Source organism: Erigeron canadensis, chromosome 6 (assembly GCF_010389155.1).
Source record: "Erigeron canadensis isolate Cc75 chromosome 6, C_canadensis_v1, whole genome shotgun sequence".
Taxonomy (NCBI): Eukaryota; Viridiplantae; Streptophyta; class Magnoliopsida; order Asterales; family Asteraceae; genus Erigeron; species Erigeron canadensis.
Window position 1 is genome coordinate 20,379,179 of NC_057766.1, and position 26,515 is coordinate 20,405,693.

The 26,515-nt window shown below is 33.3% G+C and overlaps 3 protein-coding genes across 3 annotated transcripts; 1 reads left to right on the top strand and 2 right to left on the bottom strand.

Moving 5' to 3' along the window:
• The first annotated feature begins 4,296 nt into the window (after positions 1–4,296).
• Positions 4,297–5,517, top strand: LOC122604433. Its single transcript, XM_043777327.1, has one exon. The coding sequence runs from the start codon at positions 4,297–4,299 to the stop codon at positions 5,515–5,517; it is 1,221 nt and encodes a 406-aa protein (XP_043633262.1).
• A 602-nt stretch (positions 5,518–6,119) lies between these two features.
• On the bottom strand, positions 6,120–13,531 carry LOC122605076. Its single transcript, XM_043777948.1, has 6 exons — positions 13,123–13,531; positions 11,080–11,172; positions 10,741–10,974; positions 10,463–10,565; positions 6,750–6,979; positions 6,120–6,498 (listed from the first exon to the last, which is right to left on the bottom strand). Exons 1-6 carry the CDS (start codon positions 13,419–13,421, stop codon positions 6,282–6,284), a joined length of 1,176 nt encoding a protein of 391 aa, XP_043633883.1. The 5' UTR covers positions 13,422–13,531; the 3' UTR covers positions 6,120–6,281.
• A 1,357-nt stretch (positions 13,532–14,888) lies between these two features.
• On the bottom strand, positions 14,889–18,606 carry LOC122603051 (serine/threonine-protein phosphatase PP2A-2 catalytic subunit-like). The gene is made up of 11 exons (XM_043775664.1): positions 18,327–18,606; positions 17,351–17,407; positions 17,104–17,187; positions 16,961–17,032; positions 16,769–16,840; positions 16,603–16,643; positions 16,436–16,502; positions 16,148–16,339; positions 15,984–16,073; positions 15,795–15,902; positions 14,889–15,347 (listed from the first exon to the last, which is right to left on the bottom strand). Exons 1-11 carry the CDS (start codon positions 18,420–18,422, stop codon positions 15,282–15,284), a joined length of 945 nt encoding a protein of 314 aa, XP_043631599.1. The 5' UTR covers positions 18,423–18,606; the 3' UTR covers positions 14,889–15,281.
• Positions 18,607–26,515: the final 7,909 nt, after the last annotated feature.

A 26,515-nucleotide genomic window follows, 5' to 3' on the forward strand; every position in this document is an offset into this window, starting at 1 on the left:
ATCAAGAGTCCTAATTGTTATCAAGGATTATAAAAACAATCCTAATTGTTATCATATTATCATAGAACAAAGTGGTTGAAAATAAACCTATACGTGTTATGGACGTGCATCATGATTAAATACATATACCTAAATGTCAAGTACAAGATCACAAATATGTTTATTTTTTTATTCTTAATTATCTTTCATAATAATATCACATTATGAGTACATCTGGTTTCAAAATATTCTATAATGGAGAAATTATTATATATACCATGTGCCTTGTGGAATGACTACAACAAACAATTCTATCAATATGTCTAGGCTAATAATGACAATGACGAACCTATGATTATTGTACTACAACTTGCAAAATATAATAGTTAAAACCGTATTTTTTCAAAATTATAAGCTTCTATGACTTAAATGTATGAAGATCTAATATTGATAATATCGTAAATTCCGTGTCCAGTGTTGGACACGGGTCTAATATCTAGTTACTACTAAAATCTTAATATATTTACAATAAATTTAATTTATTTTTATATAATTAATCTACCAATATATATATAACAAAGTCCTAAATTCCATTATAAACAAATAGGAACCTTTGGATGGATTCCATCTTTGATTTATAACCATTAGATCGAATTTAATTATTCATCTTTAATCAATGACAATAATAATACTTATACTTGATACGGTTTGTCAAAATATACCGTTCTTAAATCATTATACCATAAATAATAACATAACAATAATAATAAATAGATATAGATTATTCGACTCTTATATATACCCTTCTTATGATTATGATGTACGTGTATAATATGTAACTTTAGAACTATATTTGGGATGATATCTATATCCACGTGGAGCATGATTTGTAATAACTCAAATAGACCACAATAGAAAAAATATTTAAAAACAAGTAATATTTAATTAAATTCTATAACTTAAATTTCCATTATGTATTAACTTACATAGCATACCCATTTTTAATTGAGAGTTATCTCATGAAACAGTACGTTAATGTATACGATAACATGTATGGAGTATTATTTTACATTCATCTTTTTAACACTTCTTATCTTAACGTTGATGGAATTTTATAACCAAAAAACATAGCTGAACAATTATATATATTAAAAAGTTTCAGTCACCTTTAAATTCACCTGATTTCACAATTACTTTGAACGACCTAAATCAACCCAATACGTCGTAAACTAATGAAAATTATAAATAAAATAAATTGTTAATTTATTGCAAACAAAAAATCTTATAAAGTTAAAATTTAAAAATATATAAGAAAAAAACAAACTGGTAATTTAAATGTAAATAAAATCGAATAAGATAATGTAATTCATGAAACAATATATATTTTATTTCTCTTTTATAACAGTTATTTGTAGATGTAATTGCTTTTTAGTTGTATAATGATTAATAATGAAATGTGAATGTGTGACAGTCATATACCTATGTTTAGGTATAGAACACCGCATATATTAAATTGTTTTTAATATTTATTGTATAATGAATAAATGATTGGGTTCTCATGTATTTTATATATTAAAATATTAAGATAAGATTAAGATTTTCTAACTTATAATTTATAATTAATTTATATTTCTCCCGTCTTATTACAGGTGTCATGTATTAAATTTTCAAAGTTTGACTTTTTTAAGTTTGACCTTATATAATCATATTTGTTGAAAGTCATATAAATTGATTATGTTTTACATGAATAATTATATCATTTTTCGTAGATAGTATCTATATTTAACTTCACGTACACCATCATTATACAGAGACATAACATACCTATTCTATTAATCATTTTCGATGCAAAACATTTTTTTTAATAATAATTCGTTATAATTCAACATGTCTTATTTATTTAAGATACTAGTCTTAATACCCGTACGATGTACGGTAGTTATATATATTGTATCATAAAAAAATTCGAAAATGCATCATACATGATTCGTGAGTATGAAATAATTTGTACGTGGTTAAAAATAAACTGATGATCGAAACTAAGTTATAATAAACATAATGATAGATATAATATATGTTTAGTTTAGGTTTTGAATTTACCTTAAATTTTTACAATTACATCAAAATCGGAACTTGTAAGCATATTAGATGACGGGAAATAGCCTTGTGATATCGGATCATAAACTCAAAATTTTAAAGTCTTCATGTTTACTTATTATAAGTAATAGGAGTTGAAGAAGTGAGAAAGAAAATTAAACAATTTTATTAATGAGAGAACGATCGATCAAATAAGTTTAAAATGTGTTTTGTATCTATAAACTGTAACTTTTAGTTAATATTAAAGTAACATGTGTCAATCAAAGTTTAAGCCACGTCGTTTTAAGAACATCGTAATCATGTTATAGTTTATTAATAAATGATAATAGTAAAAAAAAGTAATAATAATACTAATAATAATACGAATGTAATATTATTAGATGCTAATGTATACGTAGATTGATCTTTTAGTTAATATTAATTATTATTATTATTAAAGATTTTTTAAATGTATCTCATATAGATATGGATAATAATAAGGAAACATTGTAACTTATAATAATTATATTTATTGTCAAATACTAACAATGTAGATGCCGGTTTAACTTTTCTTTATTTATTATTAAACTAAAAGGACATTTGTCGTTTTAAGACAGTGACACGTGTCATTAAATAATGACTACAATAGTTTATTGGTAAATATAAAAAAGGTATGTTTGTCTCGCGTTTAACGCGGGAAAATAATCTAGTTTTATATATATGATAAAACATATTATTGGATATATATTAGCTATTATTTTATTGGATAAATATTAGCTATTATTTTATTGGATATATATAAGCTATTATTATTTATTTATTATATTAAAACTATTGGGTAAAAAGTGTAAATTTATGATGGAAAACAAAAAAGTGTAAATTAAAGTCAAAATTGAAAAAAAAATCAACTTTAAGAAATCGAGAGCTGTGATTGGTCGATAAGTTATTTGAACATAGAAGATTGAGCTTTAATAAACAAGTTCTGGTCATCTGGTGGAAATAACGAGAGCACAAAGGTCATTTAAAAAACCTTGATAATTATCAAAAAAAAAAAAAAAAAATTCCGAGAGCACAAAAGTCGTTAAATTAGTATGGTTTTTGAGGTTTTTCATTTTTTTTTTCTACACTCAGAATGTCACAAAAGGATGTTAAGATTATGTAGTTTTAATCAGATACAGACTAAAGAGCTTACTCACTTTATACCTAATAGGAAGAAAACCGCTTATTAGTACGCCCGAAGACACAACAAATAATAGAAAAAAACCATGCCAATGGGGTTAGTGGCCACTTGGTAAGGTCTTTGACCTTTAGAAGATCCATCTGGGTTCGAGTCCACTTCTCACATTTGTGAGAGTTGATTAATAGGAGTTTTTTGAAAGTCATAGTTTTCATGCGTACATGTAATAATTTAGGAGTAGAGTTGTATATAATGCCGTTATTAAAAGAAAAATTTTAAAAAAAAATCTTGCCTTTTAGTATTCAAACTTAAGTGTCCATGAATCATAGCCTTCGTTGAAAGGATTCCCTTATACCACTATGCTATTAGGATTCACAAAATGGATATGTTTAATGAATTTGAGTGTTTAAAATGGACAAAATTTTTGTAATTTAAGTAGGTAAAAATATGTGACTTCCTATAATATATTAAGAAAAAAAATTTCTTTATTTATGGTCATTTTTGAAATTTGTGTAATATTTACACATAACAGCCTTAAAATATTTGTATTCATACTACCTCTTAATATTAATAATTAAATTATACTATTGATCATTTATTTTCAAATATCTTCATAAACTATTTACATCAATTACTTTTACATCAATAATTTAAACCACTCAACTTTGTCTCCGCTACCAACAGTCGCCCCATCACCGCATTGTGCAGATACGTGCTAGTAAAGGTTAACAAGGATATATATGATAAAAAAAAAAATTATTAGGATAGTCTAAACTCGATCCAATTTAACTAATCAAATTGAAAAATCTTTAATTTTTGGATTAAAGTCTTACACTTTGATAATAATCTAGGGTTAAATTAACCTCTAAAGTTGTATCTCTTTATCCGTCTTTTTTTCATCCTATTTATACGAATATAAAATGAATTAAACCCCATTAGATACATCCTTAAACCATGAAAACAAAAATCCTAAAACAAGTTATTTGATACGGCAGCCAAAGATTATTAGGTGTCTATAGTACTATAAAATTGATGTTCGTCCAATTCACATGCAATTCAGTATCATGAAAGAATTACCTAAAGACATAGATAAATTACCTAAGGAGATCACCTTGGATATCTTCTCAAGATTTACTCTCAAGTTTTTGTGTCAAATTCGGTCTGTATGCAAATCATGGTGTAGCCTTATAGACGATATTGGCCTCGCTATCCTAGTCACGGAACTAGCTCAGCATGGAGAAGAACCCATGCCCCTCATGGTCAAACATATTCCAGAGGATCCATGCAAACTCTGGTTTTTACTTACTTTCAAATCGACATATTTGGGGGTTACTTACTTGAAGATGACTAAGGACCCAGTTTATGAGTTCAAGCGCGATATCTGGTCCAAGGGTTATAATTTAAACCTGGTAGAAGGATCCTGTAACGGGTTGATCTATTCTATTAAAGATAGAGAAGATAGGTATCATGGTACCACAACTTTTGTTGTAATGGATCTTTCAAGGAAAAGAAGCTATATGGTGCCACATATCAATTTTCCGTCAGGTTTGATGTTGTCGTCCGGGCTAGGTTTTGATAGTTGGACCGGAACTTTTAAGATGGTGTGTGTATTCTACAATAAACCTGTAGTATCACTAGCATCACCCTTGAGTATTGATCTGATCACGGAGAATCTAGTTACCATGGTTCATGTGTTGGGTACCGACTCATGGCGTACGATATCCAATGTCATGTCTTATCCTACTAAAGGGGAAGGCGTATTTGCTCATGGATGTATACATTGGTTGTTTGCTTGTCTTGACCTTCATCAGTTGTTTGAAGGCAAGGATGGAAGAAATAAAGTAGTATGTTTTAATGTGGCCCAGGAGGAATTCGCGTTGATAGATCTTCCCAGACAGACAATAGAGGGTGAGCGTGTTGATCATTTGGTCGATTTACTAGGTGAAGTTGGACTTGTGTTTGATAATGTTGGCGAATCGGTCATGGAGGTTTGGGTATTGAAACAGAAAAAATTATGGGTGATACATTGTCGTTTTAGTAAAAGCGAACCTCTTAAAAATGGCATCATAAGGGTTATAGGTTATTGGAACAAAGACAGAGATATATTGTTGACAATCAACATAAACACCAAGAAAAGGTTATTTGTTTATTGCTTGAAAAGTAGGGTTGTATGTGAAGAAATAAAGTTCGAGCATTGCAAATATGGACGTAAAACAGAGATCCGAATGTATCAAAGGAGCCTCTTCTCAATCCCTAGCAACAAAAATCTTATACAAATGATCTAGAATAATGTTTTCCATTTAACATATTTTGGTCTTTAGGTTTTTTTTTTTTTTTTTTTAATATTAATAAATAATGCTGAATGCTGATTTATAGTTTTCATTTACCTTGTTGGTAACCAATATACGCTGGTTTTTTTTTTCTTGTTCAATTGATATGAAAAATGGCATCCTATCTTTAAAAGTGAGAGATAGCGGGTATGTTTGGCAAAAGTAGCTGTAGCTGGTAACTGTAGCTTGTAACTGTAGCTTTTAGTTAGAGCTGTAAACTGTAGCTTAACTTTAAGAGACATTTGTGTAGCTTTTAAAGAGTAAAAGCTTCATCGAAAAGCTAAAGCTCCTAAAACGCTACTTCAACTAGCGTTTTATTTTGGAGCTTTTTCTTTCAAATAAAAGATAAAGCTAGTTCCATCCAAACAAAACTTTCAACATTTTAGGAGTTTTTAGTTTAAAATGTAAAGCTAAAGCTCCTGAAAAGTTTGTGCCAAACATAGCCAGCATCCGCCTACCGCCTACGTATACCAGAGCGATATTGTAAGCAGAAACAGAGCTAAAAGCATGTTGTATGCATTCACTGAGATTCTGTAGTAGCTAGACAATGTACCCGATTTCTGTGTAAAACCACTAGTTTTTGTACGCAAGTTCTAAACTAAATTACAAGCTTTAAGTAAGCAATCAATTGACAGATTACAAGAAAACAAACCAGCAAAAGGAAAAATAAAAAATAAAAACAAAAAAGAAAAAGAATGTGATGTGAAGTGAGGGAAAACTCAGCATCCTTCTTTTGTGTAAACGGGTACTTGCCATATTTTTGTGTTCTTTTTGGGGTCATCAGTTAGGCTGAGATCTGTTTCAGTCTCCTTGTATGTTTTAATATAGGTTTTGGCTCCGGCCAAGATAAGTCTTTCTATCATAAACAGCTGATAATTATTCTCGACTACTGGATCCAAGATCCTGCTGTAGTTCGACGAATAAGCTAGTTTGTACCTGACATTATTAAAAATCACCATAATTAACTGAAAAAATAATTTAACTTTGTTTTTGGAGTCATGGTATCCAAAAAAAAGGCTACATGGTATATTTCGAAATATGCCTCTTTTCCCTTTTTAATGCTCTGTTATAACTCACAAAAGTGGCGTTAGTTTCAACACCTAGCCCTACCAAGTTGAATTTGTTCTAATCCAGAAATAATCATGTAATTCACAGGTTCAAAGGAAAGCTGAATAATAAAAAGTTACCTCGCAGAAAGAGGGGAAAAGAAATTCGGCGTCTTCTCATTTGAGGCGATAAATATTATCCGCCCAGGTGAAACCCAGTTTGCGATTCTACACAGAATAAACTGAGGACGTGTGTCTCTGTCAAGATGAGGATGCAAAGTCCTGGCAACACCAAACCTGTCTTTTCTTGTATTTAAAATATCACCTCGTCGAACATGAATAGCATCATAATCACCAAGAAGTGCCATAATCTGGACCAACCAAATATTAAGTCCCTTTAATCAGAAACTGAGAAACTAGCATAAATATAAAAGTATGTATGAGCAGTACATGGATGCATATGTTTCAGGAAGCAAAAAGAAAAAAAATGCAAGTATCTGTTTCAACAATTGATTGGTTCGCATTTCCAGTGTTAAATTGGTTAGCCGTGGTGGGGGCCCTCAACAAACTGCATATTGTCAAGTCAACAATGAGCATGCACACCTTATGGCATAGACACAACAAAATCTAAACGTAAGTAATGTGTATTCATAGAATGATCACTAAATAATGAACACAATTTACAAACTTAATAAACACATTTTTTATAAACAAATCCTACCTTTTATAAAACCCTGCAAAGTTTATAAATTTTTTAGATCAAAAAAAGGTTGAATTTATCTTCCCTCGGGAGAGATTATCGAGCATTATCCTCTCTTGGGAAGATTTTCAAACATAAGTGATAAAATCCCTGAAAGAAAGCAACTACATCAACAACCTTGATTCCTGACCTGAACGGCCGCTTTCTTGGAACTAATTCATAGGCGCTTGAAATTCGTTATAGAAGATTAGACCATACATTCTGTTAAAACCCTAAGTTGATTTGATTGATTAAAAATAAAAAAGATTACAGATAGATGCCCTGTTCGAGAAGAGTGGTCTCCAAGTACAAGGTCTATTACCTTAAACTGATAATAATAACATTGACAGCAAAATAAAGATGCAAACTGCCTACTTAAGCTTAATTTTGGTGGGAACAGTTAATTCCCCATCCCGTTACCCCCACTCTCTCGCAGTTTGAGTATTGGCTCTCCTAGTTTCTCTCCACCTCCTTTTACTGCTTCCTGTTGTAGCTGGGCCTGCCCTGACCTAATTTGGCCCAATCCAGTATGGTCCAATGTCATGGTCTTATCAATACATCGTGCCCCAAAATGTGACTTGTCCTCAAGTCAGGTATGATGAAATGAAGCTGAAGGTCTGGTGGAATTCCCAGTAGCTTGTACTCCTTACCATTGATAGTGAATTCCATAAACATTTCCTTCCAATTCACCTGGACTGTGTTGAGTGTTGCTAACCTTTGAAAACCAAACACCACATTAGTCCCTCCTAAGGCAAATGGGTAGAAGTCATGTTTGGCTTGTAGGCAAGAAGTTTGCAGCATAACATCCTTGCAGATCGGTTACAACGTAGGATATCACCATTACCAATTTGGACAATGAAAGAGGAAATGAAATGGGTGATGAAGTGTAAATCTCTGACAAATTTATTTGCAATGAAGTTATGTGTAGACCCGCTATCAATCAGAATTAAAACTTGAGCCTTTTCCAAAATGCCACGAAGTTTCATGGTCGATAAAAAGGAGTGATCAACGAGTGTGTGAAGGCTGATTTTGGCTAGTTCAGCGGGGCACTCCTGAGTCTGGCAGTCTGCTATTTTAAAAAGCTTAAAACTTCTCGACTTAAACCTGTGTCCGCGACCATATTTATCCCCGCACCGAAAGCATTTCCCACGAAGATATCGCCCCTGTTTTTATGGATCAGAAAGACAATTATCTGCTGTTTTCTGGGCTGGAATCAGCATACTAGAGGTTGGAGGATTCTGTTCAATTTTGACTCAAGAAGTATTAAAAAAATTTCCAGATTTCATATGGCTAACCTAGGATTCAAACTCGAGCGATATTCATAGCTTTGTAAACTATACTGGTTTTGTGAATGTGAACATCTGCTTCGGGGTCATCCTTCAGACCGTTCAGAAATACCCCAAACAAGCAGTGCTTGGGCCAATTAGTGATGCGAGACGAACGTTTGCTATACGCTTGTCGGTATTCTTGCATGGTTCCAGTTTGTTTAACGCTGCATAAATGCTCATCTGGATTATGGAACTCAGGCCCGAAATTTTTTTGAAGGGCTCGCACCAATTCATCTCAGAACTCGATATCTGACCAACGGCGACCCAAGAGTAAAAATCTAAGGCGTCACCCTCTAGATGCATGGCTGATTGGCTGCAACATCAACTTTCTCGTCCTCGGGGATATTGTAATACCGAAAATATTTTTCAGCCTTCAAAACCAATCCTCGCAGTCAGTCGCGGATCACCGTTCGCTAAAAAAGAGAAAATTGATTTTGTTGTGCGTGCTGTTATGGCGGTGAATGCATCCAAAGGAGTCTTCTTCTTCATATCCATTAGACCCTCCTCCCCATTTTTCCTTATTCTTGTCACGAGCTTTGAGGGCTGCAAAATTAGATTGTAGGGATTCCATAGAAGATGCTATGGCTGCCAATTTAACAGCAACAGGGTCTAGCTTGTTTGTATTACAAATATTTGGATCTGGGTTACTTGGGGTTTGAGGAGCCATTTGATTTCCCGGCAATGAAACTAATTGTTAGAACCCTACAGATAGATGCCCTGTTCGAGAAGGGTGGTCTCCAAGTACAAGGCATACTACCTTAAACTGATAATAAGTCATTGACAGCAAAAGAAAGATGCAAACTGCCTACTTAAGCTTAATTTTGGGGGGAACAGTTAAATCCCCATCCCGTTACCCCCACTCTCTTGCAGTTAGAGTATTGGCTCTCCTAATTTCTCTCCACCTCCTTTTACTGCTTCGTGTTGTAGCTGGGCCTGCCCTGGCCAAATTTGGCCCAATCCAATATGGTCCAAAAGCATAATCTTATTACATTCCTTGCTACTCTACCACCCTACCAATCTCAATCCTTGCTACTCTACCACCTTACCAATCTCAATGTGAACTTATTCTCAATGGTCGTTCCTTGATTAAGGGAAGGTGTGCTAAATGATTTCTTCCTTAAGTAGGAGAGACTTTTTTCCTGAGATTAGATTATTCCTTGAGGGGTGTGTAATTTATAATTAACATCTTAAGTGAGAATAAAAATGGTGTTAATCCCTAGACTGACGGATACATGTATTCATTATTCTTTGAGTTGAAGAGACAAGTTAGTGAAGATAACTCTCGATTGAAGATCCAGGAGTAAAGTGAAGAGGATCAGTTAGCATCCGCCCTCATGACATAAATCTCTAAATTCTTCGTAGTTGTGATTTTCTTACTTCTAGTACTCTCTAGTTTATTTTATTGTTACAAACAAATTTTTTATAAAGCATACACTTTCATGTTTTAAGAACCCGACTAAAATTAAACTCAACCTATTCACTCCCCCTCTCAATTGAATAAGTTCTAACTGATGCTTAACAAGTGCCTCTGTGTGCGTGTTCTTCAAGGGGAGGAAAGAGAAAAAGACTTTTGTGACCTTTGGTGGAACATTTGTAGAACTTGATTGCTGTTCAGTAGTACTTGCAACGTAGATTATTACCAGAACAGAATATATACTTAGTATTAGTATAACGAAAAACCTTACAGGTGTTTAAATAGATCGAATGGCTTATTCAAGGCAAGTCAGTTAAATATAACTTCAATAGATATATAAATAAAAGAACGGAAACGAAAAAGGAAAGGCTACCTTCTGTGCTGCATCTCTAAGTTTTTTGGCAGCCATTGAAGGAAGAAATGAATGTGGCAACAACACAGAGCTGCGGTTATTTCGATCTTTACATTCCATGAACCTGAATGATTATCGTGATTAATACCTACAAACAACACAAATTAATAAATTTAAAAACACCTAACTATGAACTTCTATTATTTAGACCTACAGCCTGTTGAACCATCTAAACTGCAATGTGGTTATGAGTATTTATGGATTTAGTTGATTTGTGTAAAGTTTATGGGGGTTCTTACCATGACAAATGGTTTGCAGTTCGATTTATAAGTAGAATCTTCGAGTACTCCTTTTTTTCCTTTAAATCACCCCGTCTAACTCCTTCCACATGAGCACCTCCTCTAGATTCCAGTTTCATACTTGTTGACATAACTTGGAACCAAGTTTTTGAATTATCTAATATTACAGGTACCCTGTTAGATATGAGGTCCAAATCATACAAAGAATCCATGGCACAAGAGCTTGCAGCCCACCTAAGAAACAAGTGATAAATCTAATGGTTTAGCAAAAACTAAATAATTCCAAAATCCAAAAGACCAATCATAGATCATATTTCAGAAAAGCAAAAAACAACTCACCTTTCCTGTGAGCTAACATTGTCGGAATGATGCAGAATACCTTTGTTATTGTGTATTGGATTTATACACATCCTAGAAGGCATCACAAATGTTCTGCGAGAAAATAAAAGAGAAACAGAAAAAGACTAGTTTGGTTAGAGTGGATTTTCTCACAATATCTCCGTTATTACAACAACCAGTTATCATCACAAACCTTTTTTTTAGATTATTGGGTATAAATTAAATGATTATCTGATAACATTCTATCATTATCATCACAAACTTGTTATCCTGATACTGTATATCGTAGGTTTAGCCACAGCCACTGAGTCAATACACACACAAAAATTTGATTACACTTCCAATTTCAAGCTAAATGTGCACAATGTCGATTCTGGAGTAATTCTAAACAGATCATTTTTCCATGCATAGTTCATCTACATCCAAACCTAAAAACTTTTTAAACAATTCACACATAACAATTATCTATTGTGAGTTAAGCATTTCCATCTATAGTTAGTTATACTTTTATATTATAGGCTCCTATACAACCTACACTACACCATACTTGTCTCAAACTAAGTGTCTATCCTCAAGATCATGTACCGAAATTTCCATTTTATCCCTCGGTACAACTGCTACAATTACCAAGAGATTAACTTCCTGACAGCCCAATTCTGCCCACACCAAAACTGTCTTAAGCCCATCATGTGTAACATAGTTCAAAGTAACTTAGCGGCCTACTAATAAAGCAGACTTCCAACAAAGTGTTTACCCTCAAAAAAGAATTTTTTTTTGGGATTATTACCTATGGATGTAACTAACTATACCAAAATGTCTATGTTATGTAAAAATCTCGTAAAATGTCTATGTAATGTAATGAACTTTCAAATTCTGGTTATTGGATGTACCAGGGTATATGTGGCAACCATATAAGCTGCCACGTGTAAGTTTTTGAGTGGTCACGTACATCCATTAATCGGGATTTGAAAGTTCATTACATGACATAGACATTTTACAAGATCTTTACATAACATAAACATTCTGACATAGTTAGTTACATCCATAGGTAATAATCCCTTTTTTTTATTTTCCTAATAAAACAGGTTCCTCTTTGGCTAAGTAAGGAACGAACCTGTATGTATTTTCAAATGGGTCTTACTAATCGGGCTACATCATTCAGTAGAAAAGGGAAAACTGTCATGTAGCCAACTATATACCAACAACAAAGATACCTAGTCCCATCAAAGGCGGGGTATGGAGGAGGTGAGATTTAGCTAACTAAATACCCTATATTTATAAGATATATATCAAAATGTTGCATAAACGTACAACAAAAATGCAATTAAGTCATCAAAGCCATCTTTGTTTTGAAAAACGTCACTTACTTAACTACACTTTTATCATTCAATAGTATATATCTCACTTACTGTTATGGAACTGGACTATTATCCAATTTGTTTTCAGTTCTGTGCCCATCATGTGTTTAATATATACTCATGAATAAGCAAAATGTAGTTGAATTTCACTTACTTTTTTCCCTTAAAAACACACTAGCATGTACGCACGCAATGCATGAGGGTCCAAATGTATTATAAACGCGTATAGACACCAGAAACAATAACAATTAGCACTCATTTAACTAATTAAACCTCCATTGGCATCGCTAACGTTCAACATTATAACAATTAACAAACAAATCCATCATACCTAAATCTAATAAAGTCTCCACCTTTTTGTTACCAAACACAGAAATATATAAATTTCACTAACAATAGTCCTATAAACAGTATCTGAGTTCGAGCTCGAACATTAACTAAATATTCAAACTCGAGTCAGAACACACTTTTAAATACGCCGAGCCTAAAATTCCTGATACTCGACTGGGATCATTATCAGTTATCACCCCTACACTACATTGACAGTTGGTAACTATTTTTAGGGGGCAATTAAAAAAAGTATCCAAATTACAAATCTTTTTTTAGAAATTCAAAAAAAGAAAAAAAAAAAGAAAAAAAAAAAAAAGAAAAAAAAAAAGAAGAAGAAGAAAGAAAGGAAAGTTACCGCTGTAAAAAGATGGCTTCTTCAAGGGCACAACGGAGACTAGATTCTTGATGACCAAGACCTGCACAAGATTCACAGTGTTTACCTGGGCAGTCAATTCTGTTACCCCAATACAAATATTTATTATCTGAATCATGATGATGATGATGAATAATGGAGTGTTTTTCTTTATTAGAAATATTTGTAAATGGGTTTGTTAGTGAAGAAACAAGGTAAAGAAAGGAGATGATAGAAATGGTGGATATGATAAGTATGAATAATGGGGATCTGGCTGATTTGGGTCTTTTTGGGATCGCCATTGTTGATGGTGCTCCCCGTTTGAAGGAGGTGACTTAAAATATAGGAATTTCTATTTTTGTTACTAATTTTTTCCTTTTCTTTTTACAGATTTTTGTTGCTGATTTGCGGACGTTTACATGTATGGAGACTAGAGTGGCGTTCAAAATTATCGGTATAAAATCCGATCGGATTTCGAAAAATCAAATATCTGGAAACTTTATTTTTTTTAAAAAAACTTCTAATATATATTTTAACATCCAAAAAAATCCGAAAATATTCAAAAATATTCAGAAATATCCGAAATTTTTTTTTTTTTTTCAAAGTTCAAATATTTCGGATATTTAATTTTGAATATCCGAAATTTTGGATATGTGTTTGGATATTGAAATCCACTATCCGAATTTTCAGATATCCAAAATTCGAATATCCAAAACTTTGGATGTTAGAACACCCCTAATTAAGATGTGTATAGTTAATGAGTAATCGCTTATTAAGTTATTCCGCGTAACGTAGATTTTGACAAAAAATTATTTGCCAAAATAATACCTTGTTTGCATTTTCATATGGAGAAAACGTAGTTTTAGAAAAACGGGTTGACATATGGTTTTTAAAAACGCAGTTTTTAATACATAATTAAAGTAACAATAGTTTTTTAAAATTATAAGTTTATTTTAAAATAGCATTAAATTTATTAACAAAAAGAAAATTTCTTCATAAATAATAACTGGAATTACATGGATGGTACATGTGGTTTGTTAATATTACATGTTTCATATACTTTATGTGCAAGACACATGGGGCTACTTAACGACACAACTAATGATTGTCAACGCGAAATTTGATCCGAGTGCGAAATTGTAAATAATCTTATTGGTGTAATTTTGATATTGCAGATATGAAACCAGTAATTTTAACCAAACTACATCTACTATCACTACCTGATACAATTAGGAATGACAATGAATCAGATTCAGGAAGGGTAATGTCAAACCCAAACCTAAACTTGACAAGGTATATGCTACCAAGAGCCGACCCCATACTCAACAAGTACCTTATCATTTTGGTCGTTCTTGCACGTACATTGTTACATGAATGGTACATGTCATCTTTTGTACCTTCTTTCTCTAATATCATTTTGATACTACTTTAATACTCGTTCGGATGCATCTTTATTCCGACCAAGGACCAGCCTTGTATTATGGTCAAAGATAGAAAGGGCGGCATGTGGCATTTAGGGCCAAGTAACCTCACGTCGGCCAATTAACCACACGGGTCGTCAGAGATAGTCCAACCACCAGGACAATTTACTTTTACAAGACCCAAAAGAGCTAAAAACCTAACCCATCCAGCTGATGGCCAGAGGCACACCTGCAATGATGGTCACAACTACCCCTGACTTTATATTCAACTCTAGAAAGCTCAATATTAGTTGTCTAATCAGCATGCATTAATGTATGAATCGATACATAATTCCCAATAAGCAAACATTAAGGGACAACAGAGACCTCTCAAGAATTACCAACAGATGCACAATAGTGAGTTAACAGCAAGTGTTCATTAACTACAGTAAAAAAATATAGCAAAAAAAAAACAATATCAGGCATCAACAAAAAGACAACGTTAAATTGTTTTTCTTCTATATATCCTCACCCAGCTTTATGCTTCTACCAACAACAGACATAATAAATCAGAGCTGAAAGGAACTGCTAGATGATGATGCAAAAGAGTCCCAAGGATTGCTGCATTTCTTTCCCAGGAGTTTCAGCCCCATTTGGTTTATGCCAAATGAAGCATCACCACCCATCTTACATGGTACTCACATAACGCATCATTGTGGCTAACGGGCAAAAGGTGGACCAAAAGAGACTGCACCTGCTACCTCATAAAAAGTAATCCGGTGTCCGACGAGTTACATCTGGCTCACCCCTCCTAGGAGCTGGGTCAAACTGCAATTCGAGATTCTCTTTAGTTACATGAGATATATCTAGATGTGATCAGATGTGGATAGGCCGAAAGGTTAAGAAAACAGTCAACGCGGAAATTCATCAAATTATTATGGTGCGGGGGCGAAACACATCATTTTAGCACGAACAAAACAAGTCAAGTATAGTTGACCCGCAAACAGTTTTTGTCCATTTCTAACACTAACATCAATGATTATGATTACAAAACATCACCTCAAGAATAATGAAAATTTCTATAAGATTGTGTGCATTCGAAATCAACACTTTCAACAGGTTTGCAACATTTGACCCATCCCCTTTTAGCTAACTTTTTATTTTAAACTTTACATGAGACACAAACACAACAAAAAACAACCCAATTATGGGGAAAAGCAGCCACCACTCTATGGTCGTTTTGAAGTACTAATTGGTTTTCAGAGAAATACAGACCTGAATGAATGTGTGGCCCTTGCAGTCGTCTACCTCAAGAATGGAAGCCATATTCCCACAACGGTAACAATAATTTGGTGCACTAAAGATTGTCACTACTTTTTGTTCCTGTTACAACCATAACAAAGTCAGTAAAAAAGCATTTTACAAGCTAAAATGAACATTAAGCTACACAGGTTAAGTTATTACATGACCCCAGTTGAATCCCTCCATAACCAGCTGATGTGCCCTAGCAATGAGCTTTAAGCCATTTGAATGATTAAATTGTTCAGATATGTCCTGAAAATACAAAATATGGTTTAATAATGCCACAAGTAAATCAAACGAAACTTAAGAAGCGGTGTCAGACATACTTGACCAAATGTGTATCCAGCACCACGTGGTGAGATACCCCAACCACACCGATCATCTGGGTCAGACCATAAAAGATCACACATTGGCCCCTCATGCGGAACTTCTTGAACACGGTCAAAATTTCTTATATTATCAAGGGTCTCAATTGAAGGAGATAATCCACCATGAAGGCAAAAAATTTCAGACTCAACCTACAAAATAACATGTAAAAAGTATATTATATAAACAAATGCATTCACCACAAGTAATGGTTATATAATTAGAGAGGTTGGAGTAGCGATACAAACCAATGCAGTCAGTGGAAAATAGTCGAACAAATCCGTAAATGTCTTCCACACGCTAGCATTACCATATCTGCGAAATGTAACCGGTTGTAAAATTAGGCAATTATTTAAGAGAACTACTCGACTACCTGTTTGACAATTATTGTAAAGTGAAGACTTGGGATACTCACTTTCGTAGGCATTCATCGTAAAACCCGTAAACTTGAGTAATCTGCGCAAGGACCAAAATATCAGTTTACATGTATATTAAGCAATGATGATAAAACTAGATTCAAAAGATTCTTTAAATCAATCAAAGTATATATAAAAATGGTTAGTCACTCAAGAAAGTGGTACCTGGCGACTTTCATGGTTTCCTCTTAATATGGTGATGCGTTGAGGATACCGCACTTTGAGGGCCACCAGTAACTAAAAGATCCAAAAGACTAGAATGAGAAAAAATGATACATTCAAATGTCATGTTGTTTCCTACATCAGTTCACAAAATAAATAAATAAACAGCAAGAATGCACAGGATCTAGAGCTTACTGTCACCGTTTCGACTGAGTAATAACCACGATCAACATAATCCCCCATGAATAAATAATTTGTATCAGGGCACTACAATAAGAAAGTAACAGAATCAACAGACAAGTTTTAACTCAGGAAACAACACAAGAAACCACACACACCTTCCCTCCAATGCGAAAGAGCTCTGCAAGATCATGGAATTGTCCATGAATATCACCACATATTGTCACTGGGCTTTTAACAGGCTGCAGAAAAAATGCAAAACGGTAACAACTTTATCATGCAATGAAAAAAAAGTGCTTGAATACAAAACACCATTCACAATCGGACCAACAAATAATCGTTTTTTTTTTCTAGCCTAGTTATATATGAAGTCCTACAAATCAGAGAATAGAAACCCAAACATACCTGTACATTGCTTTCCACCATCAGAATCTCCTTAGCCTTCTCACATAGCACTCTAACCTACATCGCATCAAGCACCACACTTTAAATTATTGTTTACCATGATAAGAGTCACACGAAATGCCGCATAGTTGCTTTCATCTAACAGTTTTGGATATCAGCAAAATGCATTAGAAGAATAACAAAAACATTGCTCCACTACTATCAAGAAAACATCAATTTATTCTGATGTTACACAACTACTTAACACTTAAAGGTCTAATCTTGCATCAATTAATGGATAATAACAAAAGATACAGATCTTAAACTAACTTCTTCAAAAGCTAATGTTTTTTTTCCTCGTTAACGGTTAACCTGGGTATTTGACCTGCTTTGCGACTTGCGAGCCAACTAATCAAAGGGCGACCACCCACTTTGCAGGTAGCCTGGATCCGTTGCATCACAGTTCAACCTCGTAGGCCACAACGGGTCTATCTATTTGCTCCTAGGATTTGAACTATGGACCTCAGATATTTTAACCTTTTGAGACTAACCTTTAACCACTACGCCACCTGAAGTCCTAAACAATACTACTGTATTTTAATTTTTAGCCTCAAATTCTTAAGTAATTTTCCAGAAAGTAATAATATTTATTCCAAAAAATTTACATATGTATATATATATATTTTCATGTTATAACATAGATCAATTATCGAAACAACATAAATAAAAAAACACACTTACCCACTAAAACATTGAAAGTAACAATTAAATAAAAATAATAATTTATGTAACAGATCTGACACAGTAACCAGATCTGTATATATAACATAACAATAACATATATAAAACAAAACCCAACCCAAACAAATCAGATGAATCACAAAACATAACAAACAAATCAATATATCATCAAATATAAACAAAAATTCAAAAAAAAAAAAAAATAGATATTTAAAATATGTAAAAGAATAAGATTAAAACGAAATTAAAAAAATACCTCTTGTTCAGATAAGGGTTTGCATTGCATGAGCTGGGTAATATATTCATCAACGTTTCCATTCGCACTAGATACAGCTGGACCCACCAAGCTCATGATTTTATAATTTTATAAAATAAAAAAAATTAAAATTTTTGAAGATATTTTTAATTTGATATGAATTGAAGAGATCTGTGAAAATGATGGGTGGATCCAAGATGAGAGTGAAGAAAGGAGAGAGAGGGAGTGGTGAGGTGAGAGGGGAAAAGAAGGGAGAGGTGGTGGTGAAACCAAAGATTATGTTAAAACTGAATAATGAATGGATGGTAAACAGGAAATGTAACCCTGTTTGTTTGTTATTATTGTTTTTTTTTTTTTTTTTTTCCTTCCTTGTTTTAAATGGAAAAATTAAATAAGAATTCAATAATTATAATAGGGAATGATATATCTACAACAATTAATCCACTAACAATATATGCTTTACGTAGTTATAATTTGTGCAATAAAATATATACATTTATTGTGGATGGCGAATAATTGATATAGATCACTTCCCAGTTAAAATTAATGGCATAAAAATTATGACTACAAACTAGAAAGTCTAATCAATTATATGTTGTCATGTTGCTTGGTTTTAATGGATCAATGTTAAAGGCATGTTCGGGTAGGTTTTAGAAAAAAAGCTTAAACTCAAACTAGCATTGTACCCGCGCGATGCGGCGGTGGTCGTGACGGCGACGGTGTGGTGGTGGAGGCGAGTGTTGGTAATGGATGCGACGTCGAGTGCCGTAGATAATTCATATAAAAGTAATTGATTTAAAAGGTTAATGGAGATATTTCAGAAAATAAAGGATTGATAGTGTAATTTAATTATTAATGTTAAGATAATAGTGTATGTAAAAATATTTTAAAGGGTTATAGGTGAAATATTACATGGGAGAGTATTTTAGACATTTCCCCATGTAACTTTCAACATGGGGGGTATTTTCTTTGATATTAAGTATAGATGATCCTTTCGGTTTTTAGTAAATTGAAATTGTTGGATTCGGCTTTTGTTTGTTTTGATTCGGTTTTGTCAGTTTTCCAGTTTAGTTTAGATCAGTTTTCAGGTTTCATCTTTTTTTTTTTTTTACGTTTTTATCTTTTTAAGTCATTAATTAAACATTCAATTGTTAAGGAAAAAATATGATACTAATACTAAAATTTGCCGAAACGTTTTTGTAACTAATTAAATCTTTAAATATAAAATTTGTATGATATATAAACCGAATTGATTTTGTTGTGTATTTTCATCTAAAACATACAATTGATTTTGACTTGTACATTATTAAAAATCAAAAAATTTAAATATATTAACATATTTATCAACAATAAGTAATAGATATAAAAATAAAATAAAATTCCAATATAATAGGGTTCTATGATTGTTTTTGAGTCATTTTTTTGCATATGAAATCCAAATTTAAACCGGTTCACATCATCCCCTATGATCGATCACCTTTGATGACCTATCACCCAATTTCATCGCTGCATCGCGTGGACATTCGGCTAGTATATATCTATATCTATATCTATGCTATATTAATAAACAAATTATCTCCTATATTTTCGACTCTCTACCTTTAAAATACCTAAAATACCCTTAATCACTATCTTTAAAATACCTAAAATACCCTTAATTTTTAACACATTTCTAACTCACACACTAAATTTACCCAATATATCCCTAAAATATTTTACACTCATATTTATCCAAACTATCTATCTTCTTTATTAATTAATTTAAGTATTTCCATCTAATATCTCTATAATATTCTAAATAAAGTTATATATAATAGATACATCCCTTAACCATAAATAACTACACTACTATTTACGTCAATTACTTTTAGATTAATAACTACATCGTTACTACCACCGCTACTAGCACCACCCGTTGCCGCCACTGCCGCTGCATTGCACTGGTACCTATCTTGTATATAATGCCCGGCTATTGAATTCTTGTTTACATTTGAAAACATCAAAGTTGGACCTTCTAAAAAAAGCTAATGACCGAATCCTTTTTTGGACTTTAAAGACGTCCGTTTTTGTTTGTTTTACATATATATTGTTGTACATGACTATTTTATCATAAAAAACCATTGTCTTTGGAAATTTCACTTTGCCTATAAATAGAGCTTGAAGCTGTTTGGTTCACCTGATACAAAGGAATTTGAGGGAAAGGAGTTCAGAATTATGCTTATGAGTTAACATAGCTAATTCCAAAATCCGTTCCATCGCATTCCTTTAAGACAGTAGGATTCAGGAGTTAGAGGGAAAGGAATTAAGAATTATGCTTATGAGTTAACATAGCTACTTCCAAGTTTCGTTCCATCACATTCTTTTAAAACAGCAGGATTCAAAGGAGTTTGAGGGAAAGGAATTCTGAATTATGCTTGTGAATTACCATAGCTAATTCCAAATTCCGTTCCATCAGATTTTTTTAAAAACAGCTACCCGCCAACTCCTTTCAACCCACCAGCGACAATGTAGGTGCCACACACTGCGGAAACCAACAACGTCGTCACTTCTTCGTTCTTAGGACACCTCCAGATAGTCTTTGGATACTTTTATAAAAAAGGAGTTTTTTGAACCTGTCTACCTTTTTAAGGCCTTTGTTTGTTTTTATGGATTGCTTTCATGGGTTGACTTGTAGATTATTGGGATGATATTAGGAATCTCAATGATGTGGTACGTTGTGCTTTTGAACTATGTGACCTATATAACTCATTAACTCTTTATAATAACTTCCTACCATTTAATTACTTCTTTTGTTGTCTATATGGCTATATGTAATTCAGTCTGCAAAGTTTTGGCGTGCGTTCTCTATGATCAGTTGTCTACTGTGTGAACTTTAGACATGTTCTATCTAACTTTAACTTTAGTTGTTTGGAAGTTATTATTAGAGTCGGTATATTGTTTTGGAGGAGGAAGGTGCTCAATAGTCAATAGTCATGTGAGGTTAGGTAGATTTTTAAAATTGTTATAGGCTTAATATGCTTATTATGTGGTTGATTGTTCTAGTTTTTTGATGGGTGGATGATGATTCTAGTTTAATTTTATGTGGCTACTAACCTCCCCCATAATATAGTCATGTTATACAGTATACCTTATTAATTGAGCTTTGGTAAAGGGAAATTTAGTAGGAGTATGTTTTTTTCTTTGGTATCTAGTGTTGTATTACCATGATTGATGTTTAGAAAACATCGTAGCTAGTTGAGCTTAGATAGTCTACCTACTCCATTGCGACACATCCAACGATCCTAATTAAGCTTCACGTAATCCTAAAAGTATAGATTCCTCCAACTGCCTCTTTTTGTATAACGGCAAATAAAATCCCATTAAAAATGACGCAGTAGCGCTGTACCTGCTAATATTATTGCTTCGGGTGATTGCAATGTTTGAAGGTTACATTTTAATGGTTATGCAATTATTTTACAGGCTTATGAATCTAACAATGTCTCACATCGGTTTTTTTCTATTTTTATTCAGGACTATAGACAGCCAAGGATTCTGAAACCGACAAATGTCTCTCAAGGACAACCACTTTATGTGCAAGCCAATTTTTTGGTATACTAGTAGTGGTCATGGGGTGTGCTTGGAATGAAAATGTGTGCACTCTGCAGTTGTATCCTTTGTGAGATGTTGGTTCTGGGTTGTCCTAACAACCACTGTAAAATTACGGTGTTGTAATTTTTCTTTTGACCTATGTGCGAGTTCGACCATGCCCTTGATAGTGTAATTTTGCATTTGCAACCGATTTTCAGATGCTTCTATTCGTTGTCCATCAACTCAACACCATTTCCTTCACTGCATCGTCTTTTGTAAAACCACATTCACCCGATATTGATTCAGCGGTATGCGAGTCTTGATAATATTAGAAATTAGTTGCGCAAGAACCAATTGTCTGGATCAGACAATTGGTGGTAAATACACGTTTTGCCCAAGTATGTCATGAAAGGTTCAAGTTGAAAAATTAGCTAAAAGGGGATGGTCCAAATGTGCCAAACAGATTGAAAGTCGCCAAAGTCGATTTTTATGCATGCTACCTTCTAAATTCTGTTCTATATAGATATTTCATTATTCTTATACTGATGTTTTTGTAATCATAAGTATTGATGTTAGTGTTAGAATTGGACAAAAACTGTTTGCGGGTCAACTAGACATAACTACTGTTTTGTCCGTGCTAAAATGAGGTGTTTTGCCCCAGAACTAATATGATCTAATTTTAAGTTCCACAATGAGATAGCAGGTGCAGTCTCTTTTGGTCCATATTTCGCCAGTTAGCCACAATGATTCAGAATATGATTACCATGTAAGATGGGCCGGTGATGCTTCATTTGGCAGAAACTCAATAGGGTTGAAACTACTAGGAAAGAAGTGCAGCAAACTCTTTTGCATCATCATCTTGCAGCTCTGATTCATTTTGTGTCTGCTGTTGGTAGAAGCATAAAATTGTTGGGTGAGGATATATAGAAGAAAGAAAATTTAACCGTTTGTCTTTTTATTATAATGCATGATATATATATATATATATATATATATATATATATATATATATATATTTGGTTATATTTGTTTGACTGTAGTTAATGAAAACTTACAGTTGTGCATATAAAGTTGTTCGACTTAGGCCCATGCTTATAGTGTGTCTACACTACGTCTTCCATGCGTCCAACGCCGGCTTCTTCCTGGACGCTAGTAGCAACAGTTGATTCTGTAGCTGTGTCCGGTGGTTTAGTCCAAATGTAGACGAGCGTGAGTGGAGGAAAGTGGGGCCCGATCAATGGAGGTTTCCGTTGTAAATTAAAAAAAAAACAATTTTTAATCCCATTTTCGAAAATAACGGCTAGTTTGCCATATTTCAATTTTTTTTTATTTTCTACTCCTATTTAAACCACTTTCACACTACCATTTTAAATCACACTATGCTTCTATTTTTTTAAAACCATTTCAATCACACACTACCACAAAAAATGTCTAGTTCATCGTCATCATCATTATCCTTTAGCGAAGATTACGAATCAAACGAGTACGAGTCAATCAATCGGGCTGTTACGCAATTGAATACAATTTTCACTCCCGAAGCCATAGGCGCTTGTCTTAGTGTTATCTTTGACGAAGAAGATTTTCCAGAAATGCACTTCTGCAATACGCCAGTTAGCGTATAGCTATAAGGCTGATGCTTTGGACGAGTACTTGCAAATGGCGCAAGATACGGGCTACCAATGTTTAGACGCTTTCTGCAAGTGTGTGATCCACATGTATTGTGACGAGTACTTGAGAAAGCCAACAGAAGCAGATATCGAGCGGATAATTGCTAATAATGAGCAGGTTCATGGTTTTCTGGGTATGCTTGGTAGCATAGATTGCATGCATTAGAGGTGGAGGAACTGCCCTGTGGCATGGCAAGGGCAGTACACGTGAGACGACAAAGGACATCCCACAATCATGCTTGAAACGGTTGCTTCGTATGATTTGTGGATTTGGCATGCTTACCTTGGTCCCGCTGGTTCGAACAACGACATCAACGTCCTCAACGAATCAGATTTGTTCGACGATTTGCTTCAGGACAAGGCTCCTAAAGTAGAGTTTTCAGTGAATGGCCGCCGGTTTGGAAAGGGATATTACCTAGCAGATTGTATTTAAACTGAATGGGCCACTCTTGTGAAGTCTTTCAAGTGACCGATGGAACCGAAAACCACCAAGTTCAAGAGATACCAAGAACCTGCAAGGAAGGATGTCGAGCGAGCATTTGGGGTACTTCAAGGTCGTTCGTAGATTATTGAGCAATAAGCACGGCATACAGTGTGAACAAGATAAAACATATCATGTTATGTTGTGTGATTCTACACAACATGATCGTTGAAGATAACGGGCGCTCAATCACACAGTTGAAAGAAAAGTTGATCGCTAATACTGTCCTCCCAAACCGTACGTGGACTGAAAGGTGTTCAATACAGCTTCGTATGTACAGGGAGTTGCGCGATATAAGGACTCATCATGAACTCTGCAATGCTCTGATTGAATATGTCTCGAACCTCCCAGAACACGGCCGTCAACTTTGATGCGTAGTTTTTTATTTCATATTTTTCACAATTTATTTAATTTATGTTTTTTAGTTTAATGTTTAAGTTTAAAATATATGTAATGTGTTATATGTTTTCTTTTTAAGTGCTGTAATGTGTTTTTTTTAATAATAAAATGTGTTTTAATTATAATAAAATGTGATTGTTTAATTTTGTGAAAGATATAGATGATATAATAAAATAATGAATAAATAGTGTTAGAAGTGGGTTATAAGTGAAGGTTATAAGGAGGGGGTGTTTTTGGTGTGTCTAGAAGAGAAAGAAACTGATGAATAGTGCTAGACATAGGTTAAAAATGGGTTCCTATAAGAAGAGGCCTTACAGTTGTGCATCTACGGGTAATTATTGAGAGGTATGTTCTCTGTTGTCGGAATAATGTATTAATTCATGCATTTATCGAGAAATCGGCTAAATGCATGTTGACTTGTCAACTAATACCAAGGTTTGTGGACTCGTAAGTCCTTGTTACATAGGCGTCTAGGTTGTCCTTATTGTTAATCATCTCATTATAAGTCGGGGAGTGGTTACTGGTTACCATTTCCATCGCCATCAAGATCTACTTCTTGTCATCATTCCCAATAACATTTAATAAATCGGCCTAATTGATTGGTAAGTATTTTAACTTGTTCAAAATATCTTTATTAGGTCTAAACTAGAAAATTAAAAAAACTTTATTGTAGAGTTTGAAACCGGCAAAAAACACCTATAAAGGGACATGATCGACTTCATGATGACGTGTAATAGATCATTGCTTACCTTATCCACTTATCACTCTTATGATTTTTGATAAGGGATTAGTTTCGTCAAATATAAGAAACTAAAGTAGGAAATAACTAAAGTTGTGTGTATTGTATGTAAACAACTTTGAAATAATGTTTATTGTATATAAGAATTTCGTTTCAACCAATTAAAATCTGAAAAGTGGCACCTGTATATGGTTGCCACGTATTTTTTCTTACATACAATAAGCTTTTTTTCAAAGTTGCTTACATACAATACACATAACTTTAGTTTTTTCCTACTATAGACATTCGATCAAAGATAGTTAGATTCCAGGAAACTAATCCCTTTTGATAAACAAAAAAAAAAAAAAAAAAACACCTACAAATGTCCTGCATCACTTCCTTCCTCTTTCCAACTCCTCCCAGTCTTGCCAAATCCCAAAAATCTATATTCAGTTTCTATACATACATAAAAATATAAAAGCTGAAGTCCAAATACTATGTAATGACATGCCAGCACCTCCCATATCTATACATAGAACATACATATATTATATATATAACAATACAAGTAGCATTGGCTACTGTACAAGCAAGCTGGTAGACTGCTAAGCCTCCTTGCCTGTTTTTTTTTCCTTTTAGTTTTTTAATTATCGTAACAGGTTACTACATATATGTATTTAAGCGTACCTTTTTTTATCTTTAATTTTTTTTTTATTTGGCATGTTTTTACCCCACGTTCATATTTTATTTGTTTTTCTCATTCATTTTTTTGTGAAATTCTTTTTAAATGTCTTTCTCATATTTCAAATTCAAGACCTACAACATGTAAAATTGGTGCTCAACCATTAATCTATAATGGTAAGTACTTTTCTCATTCATTTATTAATATGTCATCTGTAAACGGTCATACTGCTTATAACCATGCATGCTTGATTGTATAATCTTACTCTTTTTTTCTCCCATATTTTTACCTAATGTTAATTTTAGTTTAAATTTTTAATTCATTTATTAGCATATTAATTTGTAAGGGGTTTTTGTATAAGTTACTTAAATAAGAAAACCTTTAATATTCGTTACCCACTCCCAAAGATTGGTGGTTAATCACAAACCAAAGGGCGGGCATAACACTAAAAGGGTCAATTTTTAATAAGTCTTTGCATCACCGTTTATTCTTCGTGTTATAATTTTTATTTTTTCTATGTTATGCTTTTGTATTGTACGTTTATCATTATATATTATATCACTAACCTTATATATATTGCAAATTTTATGTATTTTTATGTATTTCGGGGCAAAGCCCGGATAAAAAAACTAGTTATACTCGTAAAAAATCATTTCAAACTCGAGGGTTTTACTC

Coding starts and splice junctions, on each gene's coding strand:
- LOC122604433 (XM_043777327.1), top strand. CDS start 4,297: ATGAAAGAATTACCTAAAGACATAGATAAATTACCTAAGGAGATCACC.
- LOC122605076 (XM_043777948.1), bottom strand. CDS start 13,421: ATGGCGATCCCAAAAAGACCCAAATCAGCCAGATCCCCATTATTCATA. Junction 11,173..13,122: donor GAAGCCATCTTTTTACAGCG/GTAACTTTCCTT, acceptor ATTTTCTCGCAG/AACATTTGTGATGCCTTCTA. Junction 6,980..10,462: donor TTAGAGATGCAGCACAGAAG/GTAGCCTTTCCT, acceptor TGGTTGGTCCAG/ATTATGGCACTTCTTGGTGA.
- LOC122603051 (XM_043775664.1), bottom strand. CDS start 18,422: ATGAGCTTGGTGGGTCCAGCTGTATCTAGTGCGAATGGAAACGTTGAT. Junction 17,408..18,326: donor AACCCTTATCTGAACAAGAG/GTATTTTTTTAA, acceptor GATGCGATGTAG/GTTAGAGTGCTATGTGAGAA. Junction 16,644..16,768: donor GAAACCATGAAAGTCGCCAG/GTACCACTTTCT, acceptor GTCCTTGCGCAG/ATTACTCAAGTTTACGGGTT.